The sequence below is a fragment of the Biomphalaria glabrata genome, chromosome 4 (genome assembly GCF_947242115.1).
Source record: "Biomphalaria glabrata chromosome 4, xgBioGlab47.1, whole genome shotgun sequence".
Taxonomy (NCBI): Eukaryota; Metazoa; Mollusca; class Gastropoda; family Planorbidae; genus Biomphalaria; species Biomphalaria glabrata.
This window is the reverse complement of record NC_074714.1, coordinates 20,237,586-20,253,266: the sequence shown is the minus strand read 5'-3', so window position 1 is coordinate 20,253,266 and position 15,681 is coordinate 20,237,586. Positions and strand designations below refer to the sequence as shown.

At 33.8% G+C, this 15,681-nt stretch overlaps 1 protein-coding gene across 4 annotated transcripts; it reads right to left on the bottom strand.

Annotated features, from left to right (window-relative positions):
* Nucleotides 1-154: 154 nt before the first annotated feature.
* LOC106053379 (uncharacterized) lies at nt 155-12,416 on the bottom strand. Of its 4 annotated transcripts, none has more exons than XM_013208930.2 (7): nt 12,308-12,416; nt 9,849-10,073; nt 9,130-9,371; nt 8,726-8,867; nt 5,999-6,196; nt 2,883-3,050; nt 155-2,053 (listed from the first exon to the last, which is right to left on the bottom strand). In XM_013208930.2, the coding sequence occupies exons 2-7, from the start codon at nt 9,982-9,984 to the stop codon at nt 1,209-1,211; spliced, it is 1,731 nt and encodes a 576-aa protein (XP_013064384.2). In that variant the 5' UTR covers nt 9,985-10,073; nt 12,308-12,416; the 3' UTR covers nt 155-1,208. The 4 variants fall into 4 exon arrangements, with proteins under 4 accessions (XP_013064384.2, XP_055882289.1, XP_055882288.1 ...); XM_056026314.1 differs by having other exon boundaries at nt 12,381-12,399; XM_056026313.1 differs by lacking the exon at nt 12,308-12,416 and adding an exon at nt 10,673-10,762.
* Nucleotides 12,417-15,681: the final 3,265 nt, after the last annotated feature.

Sequence of the window (15,681 nt, the reverse complement as noted above, 5' to 3'; positions counted from 1 at the left end):
TTTGTAGAGCTCTGTGGATGGTGGAGAATGGACCATTGGCCCCCTCCACCTTGTCTTATGGATATTCCAGTCACAACTTGACCCAGATGTTCTTTTATGTCAGCTTTGAGCAACTTTTCAATAACCAAAAACAAAAATTGCATGGATTATTTAAAAAAAAAAAAAAAAAAAAGCCAGAGAAAAAAACCCAACCTACACTAAATGCCAGGAAATTGATGAAGAGATTTAAGAGTTGCACAATGAGGTAGTTCAATCTAAAGACAATGCTAGTAGTCTATTTGCTTCAAAGGCTTTAATTTCTACCAAAAATAATTCAAACTAAATTTCACTGACTTGTTTTATAGTTTAGTTGTTTTTTTTATTTAACAAAAAATTACATTGATATTTATTAAAACAAATATACAAGTTGAAACAGTTACATTATTACTAAATTTTAAAATTGATCAAGAGTACATAGAAAACTGGCAACATTTGATGCATATTAAATATATATTTATATTTACATGTCTTTCAATTTAAACAGGTTTAATACAGTATATACACAGCAGAGAAATTATAAGTTGAACGTTCACATACATACCATATTGAAAAGATAATCTCCATGTCAACATTTTTATTACAAACCACTACCAATATGCTATTTAAGTACTGGTACTATTTGTGGAGCGATAAATAATGTATGCACCAACTTCAGGATTTCTACTATTTGATCAAGATTTCACATTTTTGTTTTTAAATATTAGCAATTAATGTTTAGTTATTCTCTGGCCAAACCTGACAATATTAATTCTTCAATAAAATTATATAACTATCCTGCACACAAGTTTCATTTATATAAAACCTAATACAGATTTTTTTACATATGGTAATGTACAGAAACATGAATTAGTTTAATTTTACATTTTAAAAAAAAGACTAGTAGCATCCCCGCATATGCTTTACATTCTTGTAAAAAAATATGTTGGCTATTGAGCTAGAGTGTTTCCTAATGATTTATCTGAAGTGAATATAACATTTCATCTGTTGATTGTTTTTTTTTTCACACTACTTCAAGTATTGTAATATCAATTCTCTGTAACATGTTCAAATTGGCTTTAAAGAAATAGTTTAAATCTATTCAAATGATGGCCCAGTAACAATCTGTTTGGTTAAAATCCTTTCTGGAGACACCTTAGTGAAAAAAACAAGCTTTCATGTGCTAATAACTTTTATCTTTTCATATATTCAACACCACTTTCTAATCGCAAGTCTGGCTCTTCCAGCCTGCGACCTCGAGATCTATGGCTATCTGTGCTGCTGTGAGATACATTCAGATCATCAACAGGCTTGTAACCCCTCTGTACAAGATAGGAATACACTGGTATATCCGTAGGTTGAGGTGCCAGTGTGTTTTGAGGCTGAACTGTGTAGCTGGGTGGAGGGTACCCACTTGGAATAGGCTGAAAAGGGGGTGGGGCTGTCATGATAGGAACATACTGTCCTGGTGGATAGGCTCCATAAATTGGTGGTTGCATGTAAGGCTGTTGCATTTGTGGAGGAGGCTGCTGCTGTTTTGCTTGCCGAGGAGGTTGATGTCTCTTCGGTTCTGAATGTTTCTTGGGTTTCCTTCGATAAGCTCTTGCTTGGCGCCTGCTAGATGAGTCATCACTGTGACCTTCTTCTTCAGATTCTGTGTCCGAAGGGGAAGGAGAACGAGTTGATCTAGTCCTTGCTGTTGACCTTGATCTTTCTGAAGATCTGACAGATGATCTTTCTGATGACCTAGATCTGGCTGATGACCTATCTGATTCCTCCTCTGAAGATGCAGATCTCTTTCTGGGCGGAGCAGAAGCATTAGACTCTTCATCTGAAGACCGTTCTGAAGCACTATCACTGACAACCTCATCATAAGATGGTGGTCGCCGGTTTCCACTTTTATGTTTAGATGGTACAATGATTTTCTCCCGGAAATTATCAGGTCTATCTTCTTGACCATTAAATGCAGTGTTGGCTACAAATCTGTTCTTGGCTTCTTTTTCTCTTTTCATAAGCTGCGCTTTTTGGAATGTTTCCTCTGTGTAACAAATTGAAAAAAATAATAAATTCTTTTTTTTTTTACTATGTTTAAAAAGACCAAATTAACATTGATTAATTAATTATCAAAAGCAAATTAAATCAATTACTAAACTAAGTGGAGGTTTCGAGGATATTTAAAATTACTTAATTAAGTGATTTTAAAAACAACAAATACTTGTATGGTACTTTGCCTGTATTAGCAAATAATGTTTTCTCCAAAGGGTTAACAGATAATGCTAGCTATTAATTATCATAATAGAATTTTAACTATAAAAAAAATTAAAGTACATTTAACTCTTTCTCTCCGTAATTATTTTTCCAAGTTTTGGAAGGAATTCTTCATTTTGCTCAGTACTATTTCACTACCCTGTTATGATAAAGCTTCAATAGCTTTGTTGTTTGTTATCAGAAACTGTTGTATTTGGTATAGAATTAAAGGAAAGTGCATGCTCTTTTTACGTAACACAAAGTCAAGTTTAAAAAAGTAAACTTTTATTTAATTTAATGAGGTCAAAATCAATGATGGTATCGCCGATTAGGAGAGAAAGAGTTAAGTTAAATTAAAAGTGAGGCACTAAAGGAAGCAGAAATTATCTTGAAGGAAAACAAAGCCGAAGATGCTGAGAGTGATGTTTAAAACTTTTTTTTTTCTTTTTATAGTTAATATATTTATATATTAGTTAGAATCTCTGAAAAGGTTAGCAAAGAATACTGTTAAAAGTTAAATCAACTTTATCCAGATACATATTTGGTCAGAAATCTCTCACGCTGCTATAAATTAAAGGGTTAAACAAATAGACAACATAGAACAGGTAAAAAAGACTCGCCATTATAATAAACACCACTATCACCATCTTCACTTGGTGGGGCAGATTTTCGCAATGTGGGCTGGGTTGTACGAGAGTACTGGCTACCCATTGGACGGTTTTTCAGTCCTTCCAAGGTTGAAATCTGAATTGGCTTGTTTAACTGACTCTTTGAATCAAAGTTGATCCCTGTAAGTTAATTGGGCAAAACTGAGCCACTTAAAAAAGCAAAATTTTGTATGTCTTTGTTTTAGAAATGCACTTTTAAAAAAAATAACATAAAAATTCTAAAACATTTTTTTTATTTAAAAGAAAGAAAAATGTTCTGAATGATTTCATTCAAACTATTTTAATTATATTTAATCCACTATTAAATACAGTAGAGTCATGGAAGCTTTGCTCAAAATAACTCCAGCAGTCTGAATAACTTGGTAGCCAGTCTTTGTGGAAAATTTTTATGATAAATAATGTTCTATCTTAATTACCACAGATTTTTTACTGTATTAATTCTTTTTTATTTTCTTTCTAAAGCTCTATACCTTCATAAAATAAATATTTTTCCTTGAATTAAGGGTACTCGGGCAGTTTATTCTCTATTTTATTCTCCAACAAACAATGCATACAAATACAGAACAATATTTACTGTTTTTAAGTCATATTCCCAATAGCTGGAATTTTCACAAACTTTGGCACCCTTCCCTCCCAAGGCCATTAGACCAAATTTTAGGGACTCTACTGTATAAACATGAAGAATGCACAGAGATTTTCTTAGAATTTTGGCCCACACATTAGAATGCATTACCAGCATTGTTTCATTATTTTTTTAATTTAATTACTGTTTTTTTTTTATAAATTATCCACCAGAAATTAGTGGCAAGCTGATCAAGCTATGTGCGGAGCAAATTTCTTCTATCTTCTGTCATATCTTTAACCAGTCATTGCAAACGTGCGTAATTCCAAACATCTGGAAAACTTCAGAAATCATACCAGTGCCTAAGAAACCAAAAATAGATTGCTTAAATGATTTCCGCCCAGTAGCACTAACACCTATTGTTATGAAATGTTTTGAAAAATATATCCTTAAACAACTTGTAGCAAAAGTCAATAACAGCCTAGACCCTCACCAATTTGCATACAAAGCAGCTAGAGGAACTGAGGATGCCATTCTATTGCTTTTGGACCAGCTTTATAAGCATCTCGATATACCCAAAACATATGCACGAGTCCTCTTCGTAGATTTCTCCTCGGCTTTCAATACCATACAGCCACATCTAATGATAAACAAACTGAGTAACTTAAATGTAAGCCCTTACTTGCAAGCATGGGTTCTAAACTTTTTAACCCAACGGCCCCAGTATGTTAAAGTCAACAACACCAAATCGTCTACTCGAGTACTATGTACGGGTGCTCCACAAGGTTGTGTACTTTCTCCTGTACTATACACTCTTTACACTAATGACATAAGAAGCATCTATGACTCAGTTAAACTCATTAAATTCGCTTATGATACTGCCATAGTCGGTCTTATTTCAGGAGACGAAACTCAGTATCGAAGCTCGATAGAAGAGTTTACAAACTGGTGCACCGACAACTTTCTAGAACTGAATGTAACAAAAACTAAAGAACTTATAATAGATTTTAGAAAGAAAAAACAAACTATACGTGAACTGCAAATAAACACTACATCTATAGAACAAGTAAAGGCATATAAATATCTAGGCGTTATCATCAACAACAAGCTTTCATGGGAAGACCACCTTGGAACTCTGACAAAGAAAACAGCCCAACGACTCTTTTTTCTAAACAAACTCAACAGTTTTAAATTAAACAAGAAGATCCTTGAGACATTTTACGGCGCGACTGTACAAAATCTGCTAACATACGGAATAAGTTGTTGGCAAGGCAACGCCTCATCTAAACTGTTGCAACGTCTAGAAAACATCATTAAAAAAGCATCAAAAATTACACTCACAACATTACCACATTTAAAGGAACTTTTTGAACAAACGTGCCTAAGAAAAATCGAAAAAATCTTGGAAGACAACGGCCACCCGCTCCATCAGAACTACGCCAGGTCGTCGCGAAGTGGGCGACTGCTGTCAACCAAAACAAGAACGGAGCGGTACAAAAACTCGTTCGTACCTCACTCGGTCAGACTCTATCACCGCCACTCATTGATCAGGGAACATGAAATGCACCAAGATACCTGTGTGTAGTCGCTGAATGAACTCTTTATGTTGTCTGTTGTATTTATGTGTATTTTTCTGTTGTGTTGTCTTTATATGAGAAACGAGTCCTTGTAATCACAACAAATTTCCGTAAGGATCAATAAAGCAGTCTTAGTCTTAGTCTTATATATGTAACATGAATGCACAGAAACTTTCTCAGTATTTTGGCACGCATTAAGATGTATTACCAGCATTGTTTCATTTTTTATATTTAATTACTGTTGTTTTGTTTTTTTTATAAATTATCCACCAACATTGTAGAGCACAAACCAGCAATCTTCTTGAAAAAAATGTATATATATATTGTGTTACTAATACGATGGAACAACTCTAAATACATATCTAAGGGAAACTATATTAAACTAATGAAAGACTAGTGTAAACTAAAATGGACATGCTCAATTCATGAGCTTTTTTTTTAAGTTAAGCCTATGTCTACATCTACCTTATCCTTTTTTTATTGGGATCATTTGTAGGGGAAAAAAAGGGTGTTGAATTTTGTGTGTGTGTGACTGCCAGCAATCTTCTTGAAAAAATTTATATATATATATATATTGTGTTACTAATACAATGGAACAACTGTAAAACATTATCTAAGGGAAACTATATTAAACTAATCAGAGATGAGTGTAAACTGAAATGGACATGTCCTAAAATATTTTCCAGTCAACTTTAAGCCTATGAATTTGACTTCAATATCTGTGTTTTCTCATCTACACTAGCAGTTTAAAAAATCAATTCTGTTACCCAACTATAACAATGCAAAGTTTTAACTATAAAACAGAAATTGAATTTTAAACATTTGGTTTGTTAGTAAATAGCTATATCAGTTTTAAAAAAAACAAACTATTTTTCTTTTTTTTTTTCAAAATTAATTAAGAACACTTAAAATCAGTTCTTATTTCCTACCAGTTCTGACATTAGCCAGTTCATGAGTTTCCCACTTCTGGTTTGCTCCTTTGAATGTGCGTGCCATATAAAATATAATGGCAATGCAAAGTAGTATTACAAAGACATAGAAACCAGCTATCATTCCCACAATGCCTTCTTGTGGGAATTTTGTAAAATCCACCAACCCAATGCTTCCTGTAGGGACAATCAAGCCAGCTGAAAAAAAAAATATTGTTGCTGTCAACAGGAAGTGCATAAATCAGAAGTAATGAAGTGTAACACTTAAACATTAAAATTAGTAAAAATTATAACATTAAAAAATTATGCTTCATATTAGAGAACAGGGATGGACTTTAATCCCAAAGAAAAACATCTTACCCTCCATTTCAATATATCTGCTTTTGTTTAATTTTGCTGAATTTCATAATTTTATTTCGAATTGAAAAATATTTTTTAAAATTCAGAATAATCTGACCTAATGAGATTTGAAGGCATTTTTTTTTTATTCCTTCTATTGGCTCACACTTACTTCAGTCAAAAAGTAGAAAGGGGTGAAATGTAAAGGCAAAAACACAAATACAATCATTTATTTAAAGCTAAAATTTCACATAGATATAGCAAAGTTGAAAGTGCATCAGGATAAAATAATGCGAATGTTGTTGGTTCAATCTTCAAACTGGCCAATTTTTTAAATTTCTTTTATTAATGACAAATAAAATATGAATTTACTATATTATTAGGACATAAAATAAGATTTAATATTTTTTTTTATATTAATTGTTCCCTGCAGCCATTTTCCGAAATTTGCTTAATTTCAAGTAATTCTATATTTTAAAAAAGAATGAATGGTCATTTTTTTTTTCAAAAAACTTTATTCTTATTTTACATCGCTTAATATTAAAAATTACAGATTTGAGAATATTTTTTTTAATTGTCTGAGACAATAACTGACAGTAAGTAGGGCTTTTATACTTGTATCATTGGCAAAACTGTTAATCATATATCATATCCTTTTGAATGTCATATTTTAATCTACCTTAGACTTACTTACTTAGACTTAGGTCCTCCCGCGCCGTTCGGCGCATTGGGCGGCAAGCTGTCTCCATAATGATCTGTCACTGGCAATGTCTGAAGCCTCTTCCCATCTGGTGTCCACTGTTCTGAGGTCCTCCATGAAGGTGTGTCGCCAGGTAATATGAGGACGTCCCTGTTTGCGCTTTCCTCGTTTTGGCTTCCATGTTATCGCAACTCTTGTTGTGCGTAATTCATTTTGACGTAGAACATGTCCCGCAAACCTCATGCGACGCTCAGTCACAACCTCACTAAGTGTTCGACTCCCAGTTCGGCAAAGGATTTCCTTGTTTGAGATCCGGTCTGTGTATCTGACTCTTAAAATCCGTCTCAGCCATCTCTGTTGAGCCACATTTAGTCTTTTCTCAATTTTGACAGATGACTTCCACGTCTCACATGCATATGTAGCAGTTGGAATGACGATTGTGTTGAGAAGGTGTATTTTTGTCTCGAGTCCAATGGCTTGGCTAGTCCAAATAGGCTGCAGCCTTTGGAAAATGCTCCCTGCCTTTCCTATTCGGCACGCTACATCATGGTAAGCGTCTCCATCATTTGTTATGATGCTGCCAAGGTACGTGAACTTGTCCAGCTCTTCAAGCTTTGACTCGCCAAGTCTGACGGGGACACCCTTTGCCTTATATCCCACTCGCATAATTTTAGTCTTATCCAAGTTTATGCGGAGGCCAATTTTGGGTGCCTCTCTGTCTAGGCTCTCCGTCATTTCTTGAATGCATTTATTTGTAGCCCCGAGTAGTGCAACATCATCAGCAAAGTCCAAGTCCGTCAATCGGAGTTGTTCATGCCATGGAATACCAAAGGCAGTCTGGTTCATTGCTCTCCTCATTATGTAGTCGATGGCTAGGAGGAAAAGGAAGGGAGATAAGATGCACCCCTGTCTCACACCTGTCTCGATTGTAAAAAACTCTGTTGTTCCCTCTTCTGTTTTAATGCAGCAACTAGACTGACTGTAAAGGTGTCGTAGGATCTGGACGAATTTTTCTGGTATACCGTATTCTCTAACTATTTTCCATAGTGATTCTCGGTGGACACTATCAAACGCTTTTTTGAAGTCCACGAAACTGATCGTTAGCCGTTGTTGGTACTCTAATCTACCAGACCCTATTAACAATATAGCCCAACTTAATCCAACACTCTACATGGCAGTGCTGAACAACTGAAAAAAAAAAACAGCACGCTTTTTTCTTTGGCAAAGACTGCAAAAGAACCAACAGCTCAGCAACAAAACCTGTCTAGAAGAAAAGGAACTGTCTCAATTGGCCAATGCTGAAAATGGCAAAAAGAGAACTTAAATATGCCAGACAATAGTTTTGTCTGTGTTGAATGTTGTAAAATATGTAGGCCACAACTAGGACTGTAGAGGCACAAGAAAAAGTGTGCTCTTTTGAAGACTAGTCTTATATGTCTAATATATTTACTAACTCATAATCTTTTTAATCTTCCTTACTATTACCATAGCATTGAGACCCTGCTTCTATAACTTTTTTTCAAACTCCTAGGAAACAAACACAACAAATGCGTGCATTTGCAAACTTAAATTCAAATGGACTTATTGAATGATGAAGATAATATTACAATTTCAATGTAGAAGAATCTGGTTTGACCCAAGAAATTTTATTATGCTTTGTTTTTGAACAAATAAAAAAAAGAACTTACAGCTGATGGGATTAACAGTGATTTTGACATCAAAATTGTAGCTATTAGGGTTTGGTCGAGTCATTATAAAAGTAGCAACATTCCCTGATGTAACAAATTGTCTGCGGTTAGCATTTTGGGAAGAACGGCAGTCATATGAATTCTGTGGAGTTCAAGAACAATTTTTTTTTAAAAGTCAGTTCCTTTATTTTTATACGTTTTCTAATCTCTGTGATAAAATTACCAATAATGATTTATTGTTTTTGTTTTTTTTACTCAGATATTCTTCTGTTGATAGTTTTTAATCACTGCTAAAATTAATTAAACATTATTGCACTACATAGGCCCTACATTTATTTGTATGAAACCCTCAAAAAAATTTAAAATAATTAAACAGAATGTTTTTTAAATATTTATCAACTCACCAACAATATTTTAGCACCATCACCATCATATATAGAAACCTGGGTGAGGCAGTCAAGAATATACATGGCTTCAACATTGATATCTAGAATTGTACCATCAAAAGTGCCTTCCGATTTCAGTGTTATTGTACATGTAGTGACACCATTGCTGTGTGCAGATGCATTTGAGCCAATAATTGTTGCCTGAGATCCAAAAAGGTTACGAACACCACTGTTGCAGTCACTTCTGCTGTCAAAGTAGACTAAAGGGAGATAATTTAACTTCTGCATTAACAATATTGATAAATTTAATGAATATAAAAACAAATAATGATAGGTAAAATTGCATTTTTCAACAAATGGTTTGTAAACAAATCTTAATGGTGATATGTAATAAAACTGTTATATTACTAATTTTAAATTTTGGTCAAGGTATGTCAGTTTATTACCCAAATTTATCATTATATTGTTCAAAATTTAAAGACAGCCCAACCTCTTAAACATTCATTAGAAAACGCTATCATCAATGATAGTATTTAAAACGTTACTCCGTCATCACTAAATGATAATATCATCAATGATAGTACCGGTATTTAAAATTTGTTTTATAATCTTTAATTTACAAGAAGATAAAATTTAAGAATTGCAGCTTTTTTTAATGTGAGAAATAGATTCTAAGCTAGACTTAAAGATAGGATTTGAAACTTGATAATGGCATATTAAATTTTAAAAATACTTACAAACATTGTTAGTGTTACTACCACTGCCCCCTGGTGCTTGTGTAGCAAATATTGGATTCTGGCTTCTTACAAAGCGTGTGACCGAAAGGAACCCAATCAACAATGATAATTGTTTCATTTTTTTAAATTGATCCATTTTGAAGGTTAATACTGGTCAACAGATTTTAATTAATACAGATTTAATTTACATTTTCAATGTTCTATCAATCGCAACTCATGTTTTGCCTGTAGAAAAAAAAAGTTCATATAAATTAGATCTAAAAAACAAATTATTATGTATAAATAGTAGATCTATGTCTTCAATCAGGGGATACTGTGGTGACAATTTAAGTCTTCTAAGCATATCTATTTCAACCAAGGGTGTATTCAAAAATGTTTAGGATGAGGGGGCGGTGACAACTTTCAATTTCATGTTTACATTTATGGCCCCAACCTCCAGATTAGGATTAGATCCACCTTTATTTTTAGTTCTAACTTCTAGATCTATATATATATTAGTAGACTTGCCAATAATTATAATTTAGTTTAGTCTATCTGTCTAGCTCTAGATTAAAGATCTAATGGATATAATTATAATCAGACTTAAAGTCATATGCCATGGATACAGTGGCGTAGCTAACAATATGTGGGTGGTGCGGGCCGCACTGGGCATCATGTGTTTGGGGGCATCAAACTGAGGACAAACTTTCTCAATAAAACTACACATTGTAATTAATTTATATATAAACAAACACACTTTATTGTTTTGGTTATTTGTTATGACCTTTATTCTTTCTTAAATTAAATTAAATGTAAGCTGTAGGCCAGCTTGAATAAAATCTTACCAGATTTGTTTAAATCTCTGAATGCAACGCCCTTTTACACTTTTTTTAAGCCTTACATGATGTTACTTCATTGTTCAATGCACTTTTGATCTACACGTTTAGAATGGTGTTGTTTGTTTTTTAAATTGCTAATAGTAATGGTCAAATCTCTTTTGTGGAGGGGGGGGGGGGATATCTGAGAGAAGGTTTTACATCTGCTCAGCAAACACAACCTTGCTAGAGTTGGGATTCAAACTGAAGCTCCTTGTAACTTTATGGTACGTTGTCATGTAGAGCCTCAAAAACGTATAGGCCACAAGAACAAATTGTCAGGCCAAAAAAGATGAAGATTAATTTTCTATCAACACACAAGAAAGAGACACTGATGGAAATACCTATATTTTTCATGAAATAATAACCTCATAAGAACAACATCATGATAAATATGAATTTTAATCGCCTTTATTGAATCCTCAGATGTAAATCAATCTCAATGGTTCTCCCAGTGACATAAATAATAACGAATATATTTTTGTCTGGGGGCTTCAGGTAACTGTCGCAGTTTCTCCACAAGTCTCTGAACTTCTAAAACAAGAATCTATTGAGCTTAAGAGTTTCCTAAAAAAAAATGTCAGTCCCGAATATTGCTATCTTGATTCAAATATTTTTTTTTTTATTTTGGTAAGTGTGGCAATAGCGTAGTTTTTCAAAACTTACATTGATGAAGAAATACTTATAATACACGTTGAAGAATTTTCGACTCACTAATTTGGCTATTTCGTCTATTTAACAAGACCTAGTGGAAAATATCTGATTTCGATAAAATTATCGATAGTTTGCCAGCAAGAAAGCATGTGAGATTCACTTAGGCCTATATATTTATCTTTTCTTTTTTTTTGTAAATTCGATTCTTTGCGAAATAGCCATTCTTAAATAATGAATATAATAGGCCTACTTTATTTCAATATAAACTTTTTGCTGTTTTTTTTTGGAGGGCATCATAAAGAACTACAGCACAGGGCATCAAATACCATAGTCCATAGCTACGCCACTGCATGGATATTGACAAAATTGTCTTTTGACTTATTTAAACTTAGATAAAGATCTTAGTCTTTATCTAATCATTTTTTTTAAGGACTGAAACATTTTTATATCTTGATAATTTTGAGAATAATCAATATTCAATAATGGATCTGATCTGGAATCTAGATCTAAGACTACTTGTCTTAGATCTATACTAATCTATAGTTATAGATCTACCTATTAGTACTATTACATAATAGGGTAATTATGCCTATAGAGTGTAGATCTAATTTCTAAATCTAGACATCAGTCACATTCTAGATCTAGATCTAGATACATTGCTGATTGATTAGGCCTATTGGTCTATAACCTAGGACTAGACCTTGTCTAGAATTTAGTCAATAAGCCTGTAAGTAGTGTAATCATAGGCAATGGTGGTCGCGAACACTTCCTACTAGCCTACTTCTTAAAATTCTTGTTCATCACCCACCGTTCTAAAGACTAAGAATTACACTAATTCAGTAATTCACTCAAATTTATTGACTGTCACTCTAGTTCAAGAATCTAAATAAAGATATATTTTAAGATTTAGATATAAATTTACAATCACAATGTTAATTATTTGATAATTACTTTTGATAATGATCATTGTGTCAATGTTTTCTATTTTTTTTAAACGCCATTCGAGTTCTAGACTGTGACCTACCTGGTCTACTCTATCGACTACCTGTGCTTTTTTTAAATAGGTCAGAGGCAGTGTTGTGACACCATGATTGTGTCCCTTTGTCAATTCAGTACGACACTCGTCAACTTAGAATAATTAAGGCGCGTGTCTCCACGTTTAATTAAAAAAAAACAACATTTTCAACAAACTATCTGAATAAAAGACGTTTTACTCCGCGGTTTATACTGAAACTTTCGGAGAAGGCACTGTACCCATCATATTTTGGTGGAAAGAGACAATAATATCGAATCGAATTTGTATGAATCTAGGCCGCTGCTGCCCCCCCCCCCCCCTATATGTGCTTTTTTTTTTGTAAAAAAATTGGTGCCGGTACTCATGCATTGCTTAGGTGACGGTATACTCAGTGATGGATTGCCTAGCTTTTAACTACTAATAAATTAATAATAAAGGTTAAAATGCAAGAAAAGTAGGCCTACTATTTTTTTCCCCACATTGAAAAAGGTGCCGGTACGCCGTAGGCCTACTATAAATATACAGTGCTTTTTTTGTGACGGTACGCACAGGTATGGTGAGCGCACCTTTTTCAATGTGGGGAAAAATTATTACTTTTCTTGTATTTGAACGTTTAGCAGAAATTATAAAAAGGAACGAGGATTCATCGTTTTCACTCTACTGCTCCTCCCCTCTTCAGACGAAAACATGTTTTAAACAGAATAGTCAACTATGGCTACAGAGTTTATGAATTTATCATATTTTTAAAGAAAGACTGATTTTGGGAAATTTAGAATTCAAACGAAATTTTTCAGTATTGGAGTAACAATTGAGATGAGTTTTGAACCCAAATATTCTTTTCCTAGTCGCCTTTTTCTAACCTTTACTCAATCTGATATTTTTCTAGTTGTGATGATAGCTTCAAAAGGAAGGATGTGTTAATATTAGAAGATATTACGTCATTGTTTGTTGTTTATGTTTTATGCGAAAGCAAAGAATCGGACGGAAATAAAAAGCGAGTTATATATGTCTACCTTGATCAAAACAGTCTCGTTATTATCATTATTAAAAGGAAATGTTAGCTATATAGTGTTTGCAGCTGAACATTTTCACCATTATATTTTTGGAAGAACTGTGACTGTACAATCAGATCACAAACCTTTGCAAACTATTGTGACTAAGCCTTTACATAAGATTTCACCAAGACTTCAGTTGATGATGTTAAGACTGTTGAGATATCAATTAACAGTAGGCCTAACTTACACTCCAGGTTCAAAAATGCAAATAGCTGATACGTTATCGCGTGCGTACATCAATGGTCAAGAACAATCAAATTCAAATGATGACATGGTTATGAGAATTCATAGCGCAACAGCACAGTTTCCGGGAAGTGATCAGAAGATTATTGAAATTAGAAGGAAAACTGAATCTGATGCTAAATTAAAACTTGTAATGAATTATGTCAGAGAAGGTTGGCCAAAGATAAAAACTCAAGTTCATGAAACAGTGAAAGTGTATTGGTCATTTAAAGACAGTATTCATGAAGAGAATGGAATATTGTTTTATGAGAACAGAATTATAATTCCTTCAAGTATGAGAAATGAAATTCTCGACAAGTTGCACATAGGTCATTTTGGTCTTGAGAAAACCAGATCGAAGGCAAAACAGAGTGTGTTTTGGCCAGGATTGTCTAAAGATATTTTTTCGACAATAATGAAATGCGCAACATGTGCAACGTTCAAAAGAAATAATGTGAAGGAAAAATTGCTACCTCATGCTGTACCAGACAGACCATGGAAAAAGGTTGCGACAGATTTGTTTGAATGGCGAAACAATGACTATTTGCTAGTTGTGGACTATTTCTCCAAATATCCTGAAATAAAACGACTAGAGAACAAAACAGCAGAATGTGTTATCAGGGCAATGAAAGGTACTTTTGCTAGACATGGCATACCAGAAGAAATAGTGAGCGACAATATGCCATTCAATAGCTATCAATATAGAGAGTTTGCTTCTGAATGGGGTTTCAAGATAACAACATCAAGTCCCAGATACCCTCAATCAAATGGACAAAGTGAGGTGTATGTTGGTATCGTAAAGCAGATATTCAACAAAGCATACAAAAGTGGGAAAGATCCATATCTCGCTATGCTCGAGTATAGAAATACTCCGATAAGCGGACTGCTTTATTCGCCATCACAACTGCTGATGAGTAGAAGACTCAGGGACATCATTCCAACTGATCCCAAACTATTGAAACCATCGGTAGCTGAAAATGCAGAGACATTACTCAACGAAAGACAGAGGAAAAGCAAAGTGAGGTACGATGCAAAAGCAAGGTTACCTAAAGACTACTCTGTCGGGGAGAAGGTGAGAGTTCGTCTAGGACAAACATGGCAGAAAGCAGTCGTCATTAAGAAACATCCATCACCCAGATCTTACATCATAAAGACAAATGATGGGAAAACATACAGACGAAATAAACGGTTTTTAAACAAGAGCTACGAAGAAGACATCTCTGGGTACTATGACACCGACGAAGACAATGAACAGCAAACTGTTAGAACAAAAGAAACAGACAATTATAAACCAACATCTAGAGAACTTGCTGTGCCGGTCAAGACAACCAGAAGTGGTCGAGTTGTCAAAATTCCTTGTAAATATAAGTATTAAGAACTTTAAAAGGAAGGATGTGATGATAGCTTCAAAAGGAAGGATGTGTTAATATTAGAAGATATTACGTCATTGTTTGTTGTTTATGTTTTATGCGAAAGCAAAGAATCGGACGGAAATAAAAAGTGAGTTATATATGTCTACCTTGATCAAAACAGTCTCGTTATTATCATTATTAAATAGTAACGTCTACAGTAATTTAATCTGTGACTACAGAACACTAGTTTAAATAAATTTGGGACAATAGCTCACAATTTATGCTTGAATCCTATTACAAACATAATGCCTATTGAACAAAATGTATGAGCTTTTTTAAAAAATATTATTTGTCGAATAATTTCTTTTTCGGCCGCGATCCTCAAAGCCTTAATCTAAACATGTGGGATCTTCAAAATCGTTTTATTTGCCTATAAAATCATATTAGAATATTTTTCAAGTAAAACATTATTCAAAAGGTCTTTTTTTAATAGGATGAATAAAGAGCTGTAGATGTCAGGAGAATGCGCTTCGCCCCGAACCCCCCTTGGAAGGTTTACAGCGCTTCCCCAGACCCCCAAGCTATCAATTTAAGAGAAAGGCCTCAACATGGCTGTTTTTTTGTTTTTATTTTTGCCGAAGGTTGAGAAACACTGCTTTTTTTTTTTTTTTTATGCATAGT

Excerpts from the sequence above, each read along its gene's own strand:
- LOC106053379 (XM_013208930.2), bottom strand. The coding sequence starts at position 9,984 with ATGGATCAATTTAAAAAAATGAAACAATTATCATTGTTGATTGGGTTC. Across the intron at positions 3,051-5,998 it reads ACTGGCTAATGTCAGAACTG|GGATCAACTTTGATTCAAAG; the intron begins GTAGGAAATAAG and ends ATTAACTTACAG. Across the intron at positions 2,054-2,882 it reads TAGTGGTGTTTATTATAATG|AGGAAACATTCCAAAAAGCG; the intron begins GCGAGTCTTTTT and ends TTTGTTACACAG.